The sequence below is a fragment of the Malania oleifera genome, chromosome 6 (genome assembly GCF_029873635.1).
Source record: "Malania oleifera isolate guangnan ecotype guangnan chromosome 6, ASM2987363v1, whole genome shotgun sequence".
NCBI lineage: Eukaryota > Viridiplantae > Streptophyta > Magnoliopsida > Santalales > Ximeniaceae > Malania > Malania oleifera.
Window position 1 is genome coordinate 102,738,920 of NC_080422.1, and position 5,297 is coordinate 102,744,216.

The following is a 5,297-nucleotide window of genomic DNA, read 5'->3' on the forward strand; positions in this document are numbered from 1 at the left end:
ATCTTCTGGTGCCAGCGCATAGACCCGTGCTGCGGCGATATTCCTTTGTTGACCGCCTTGGGACTCCTGGTGACCTCCTCGATATAGTATAGGAGTAGGCGCAATAACTGGCGGTGCTTGGCAGTCTCTCACCATATGGCCAAGCTGATAGCATTGGTAACAAACCATCCCTCTAACTCGGCACTCTCCTAGGTGTCTCCTAAAGCATCTAGGATAGAAAGGAGACATCGGTCTGCCCTGTACCGCTCGATCTCCTATCCCCTGTCTCCGACCTCCTCAACTATCCTGTCTCTTCTAGGGCCCCTGACGGATCCTGCCTGAAAATCTGGAGGCACGAATCTCTTTCCCTGACTCTACGTCGCAATGCCCCTCTGTAGGCGACTCTTAATCACTGTGGTTCTGTTAACTATCTCTGAAAAAATCTGGGCCTGAAACATACAAGCTGCTCATATAATCCCTAGTTCTGGCCCTCCTTAAACTTCCTCGCCTTCTTCTCCTCGTCTGGCACTAAGTATGAGGCAAACTGGGACAACTCAATAAATCTAACTGCATATTGATGTACCGTCATATACCCCCAAGTCAAATACAAAAACTCTACCGCCTTTGCCTTTTTGATGGTAGCGGGGAAGTATCGCTTGAAAAATAACTCCCTGAAGTGGCTCCAGGTCACTGCTACAAGCTTAGGTCTCTGCTCCTCTAACAGTCTCACTGAGCTCCACCAGCATTTTGCCTCTCCAGTTAACTTGAACACAACAAAGGGCACTTTCTTTTCCTCAATACAAAGGAGCACTGCTAACATGTCTTCAATATCCCGGACCCAATTCTCAGCCACTACTGGGTCAGCCCCTCCAAAAAACGATGGGGACTTTATGCGCGTGAACTGTTCAATCATGAAGCTCCGCTCCCCTGAACCCATAGTCATCTCTGTCATCACCTGCTAGGTGACACTACGTATGTAACACCCCAAACTCGCCAAGTGGGGCCTAAAGGTTATGTGTTTCAATTACCTGTTTTTGATACCAAACATCACAATCATGCAGCAAAAAGAAGATAAAAAACCTCAAATTAAATACCATAGTCTACCTATAAACCCCGAAAATAACAACAACAGCTATTTATATTACATCCCAATATTTAAAAACGTAACTATACATAAAGTGTTCATATAGTCACCCCAAAATTTACCAAAATGAAATACTACCCTGCCCGAAGCTCTAAGTTCAATCTCCTGATGGACTTGAAAATACAATCATCCACTAGGGTGAGACACGTCTCAATAAGGTAGAATAAATCATAATAATGTGTGGCAAAGTGTTTAAATAATACAGAACATATATTCGTTTGTAGTTCACTGTCTTTAGCAGCTGAGAAAATGCATCATTAATATCAACACCGACCTCTGATTTCATACTCACATTCATAATTATTTTTAATGATAATACCCGAGAATAGGGAAGATTACCCGCCTATACAAGTAGCTTCCCTTTGCTCTAATACTAATATCAGGGCACTCACCTTACTTAGTAAGCCCTTGGGCTATGTATATAGGCAAAATTTTCAAGAATATGAAAGGTTACCCGCCCATATAAGTAGCTTCCCTCTACTTTGGTACCAAACTGAAAATACCAGGGCACTCGCCTTTCTTAGCAAGCTTTTGGCATAAAGTTTTACCTTGCCATACATATACATATAATTAAATTAACATACCATTTATCTTTTATTATCACATTTCTCACAAACTATCCACACAGGAGAACACTGTCCACACAGGACTCTCATTCATACAAAACACACAGTCCACACAGGACTCACACTCTTATAGGATACACGGTCCACACAGGACTAACATCTTCACAGATTACACGGTCTACACAGGACTGGTCCACACAATACTAACATCACACAGATTACACGGTCCACATAGGACTGGTCCACACATGACTAACATCACACAAAAATATATCGTGGCCCACACAGACACCACTAACCACTAGTACCAATCCCTATGACCTACCTATAGTATATCAGTAGAACAACCTCCTTAGACCTGCCAATGCTTTACCCCAATATATAATGACAATATACGAACTCCTCAGGTCTGCCAACGTATATTGTGATTACATCTAGGCAATATAACGAACTCCTTAGGCCTGCCAACGTTATATTGTGATACACACGAATAAACACACAAAATGACTTATATACACACATCACATTATTTGTCACGCAACAATCTCAAGCAACCATTAATCACAAACAATCATTATTCACCAATAATTGTACTCACAGCTAACCAATGTTCACAATCCAACAACAAATTTCATCATTCTGTACTCACATCCACCAATTAAATTTATGAAAGTTGTATTCCTGCCACACAATTTATTTTTCATATATATAATATATATATTATATCAAAGGTCAATATTTTCCAAATGGCCATCTGTTCAAATAAGTCATACCTATATATATATATATATATATATATTTTGTATACCCAAATTAACTAGTTTAAAATTTAATAAAAACCTACTATAATTAATTCCCCTTACCTGTTTTCTTAGATTATGCCCGTGGGAACCCTGAAACGTTCCATGCGGCACTCACCTAAATCCTAATTCAAAAACCCGAGTTTATCAACCCAAACTTCAATAAAATGTTATTTTATCATTCCCTAGGGCCTATATGCTCCATATTAAGAATAAAACCTAAAAATACCCTACTTACCCTAATTTTGGGATGGAGCCCCGGAACCTCAAATTGAAAATCAGCTCTATACAGGTTGTAAAGAATCTTCCTAAGAATCCCGTGGTGGTTCCTGATCATTGAGATGAGGCTTAACGGAGCCAGAATCGACGGTGGAAGGTTGGAGGGTCATGGGTTTGCATGAGGGAGAGAAGAGAAAATTTCAATTGAAAAAAGGAAATGGCTCGCGGGACTTTCATATATTCAGCACTACAGAGAAAACCATTGCCAATTTTCTCAGACCCTCAAAAAATCGTCGCCGGTTTTCTTCCTTCTTTAGAAAACCGTCGCCGGTTTTCTCCTTAACTGGCCCAGAAATTTCTTTTTCCCATTTCTTTTATTATTTAATTTTCTCGGGTCCTTACAACGTAACACTGCATCAGGGTCTCCTCCCCCCATACTGGAAGACCCTGCATCATCTCCTCAAGCATGTGCACTATTACTTCCAGGCTCCATCCTAAAACTGATACAAAACAGTCTTAGAATTCAATTCTTATAATACCGCCAATACACTTAACAAATTGAGATCCATAAAATATTCTGCTATAACCATTTAACATCCTCAATCCCAATTTAAGATTCAGTCCTACCACTTACAAACAAGAACCGATGATAGTTTAGTATGGTTTTCCTGAAATTGTCACCCCAGGGAAATCACAGAAACAACCACGGAACTCCTACCTCCAAGTCGCAAGATAGAAACCTAAATTTCTGTTAGTTTTACTATAATCCCAAGAGGGGGGTGAATTGGTATTTTAAAATTTATCCCGTAGTTCAATCCACTAATAGCAGTATTACACAAGCCTAAGGTCAATCTAATTCGTATAAAAAAAAATAAGTATATATTTTTAGCAAAAATTAAGCGGCACTAGAAATTTAACCAAGCATGCACAATAAAGTAGTAAAGAGGACGACACCAAAAATGTTATCAAGGTTCGGCAAACTGCTTACGTCCTCGCCTTGGCTAACAAGTACAAAAATTACACTATAAACTCACTTAGCGGGTGGAGCGGCACCTAAAACAACCAGATCAATTAGCACATGGCTGACCTCAACCTTTACATACAATCCTTCTTGGGCTGGATTACTGCTCCCTCAGGCCCCGTCTGGAATACAACATTATTTCTCAATAATAAACTGGGTACAGTGATTATGCTTCTCAATCAAGCAAATATGTATCAAATGTAATCAATCAACCACACATCAACAATATAGGAAATCTCAATAACAGATTAGAGTTTCAAAGACACTGATTAAATATTCAAACTAACTCAAAATATTTTTCTCAATGAAATAAGTACAAGAATTGTTTGAAAAATATAGCTTGTAATATATTTAGCACATAAAAATTATAACTATAGGAATCTTGCAATAACAATGCAAAGATCCTCAAGCTACTAAGTTTTCCCAACACAAGATTTATCAAATTTAAATTTGTGGGTTAACTCTTTGCTTAACTCTCCAAAATCAATAACAATCAACAACCAAAATATTGAGAGCATTAAGCAATATATAACAAAGCAATAGCACAATAAGAACTCTCACAATACTAGGATTGATCAAAGGAATGAGTGTATGAGAGGATTTGAAGTAGTATGGGCAAGATAAGCTTTTTAAGTTTAAGAGGATTTTTCACTAATGATTTTTCTAATCTCATGTTAATCTTCACAGACGAGGCCCTATTTAAAGAAGTAGGCCAAATTATAACCGTTAAAGACAAAGGGGGGAATTATTAAAATTGTTTTAAAGCCATTAATAAATATTAATCCCGTTTAACTGTGCTTAACCTTGGTAAAAATAAAACAACCCGAGAGTTTTTAGGTGGCTGAACCATGGATTGGTAGCCCGAACAGACTCAATAGAAAAAGTTACTTTTTGAAGTTCGGTCACCTGAGAAAGGGTTCAGTCTGCTGAACTGAGGCAATTTTCATTCTGTATGCATTTCGGTCGCCTGGTCTAGAGTTCGATTAACTGAACTCATGTGTTCGGTCGCCCGAAGTCATTTGAACGTGAAATTTGGCCTGCCGAGTTGGTGGTGTAAGGTCATATCAGCGGTTCAGTCAATCGTGAACGGTATATGTATTTTAGTTTGGTTTGCCAAACTTAGGTCAACCTGTTGACCGGTCCACGGTTTGGGCACCCAAGGTGTTTTGAACACCATGGGTTCGATCGCCCGACCTCTCACAGATTTTGCTTATTAATTCCAATTTATTTTAATTAATTCCCCAGATAATGTAAGTGATTATGGGGACTATTTTGTGCATTTGTATAGGGACCTAAGGGCCTTCTAAGGTCTTTGAGCTTACAATAACCTACATGCATGACATGCAGAGATTATTACAGATATTTTTCCTATAATTACTATTACAAACCTGAATAATGCCATAAAATGAATTACAACATAAAATAATCTTCAGGGTCTTCAGGCTTTACTTCATGTGTCATCAATTGATCTGTTAATATAAACCTGCACACAACTAGATAGCCATCAAATACTTGAGTATTTGTCATTATCAAAACCGGGTATGACCTACGAGGTCAACAATTTCAAT

General features: G+C 38.6%; 1 protein-coding gene across 1 annotated transcript; it reads right to left on the minus strand.

Moving 5' to 3' along the window:
* Positions 1-457: 457 nt before the first annotated feature.
* LOC131158731 (uncharacterized) lies at positions 458-922 on the minus strand. The gene has a single exon (XM_058113590.1). It carries the CDS (start codon positions 920-922, stop codon positions 458-460), a length of 465 nt encoding a protein of 154 aa, XP_057969573.1.
* Positions 923-5,297: the final 4,375 nt, after the last annotated feature.

What these genes read in the sequence shown, in the direction of transcription:
- LOC131158731 (XM_058113590.1), bottom strand. Translation starts at nt 922, where the DNA reads ATGACTATGGGTTCAGGGGAGCGGAGCTTCATGATTGAACAGTTCACG.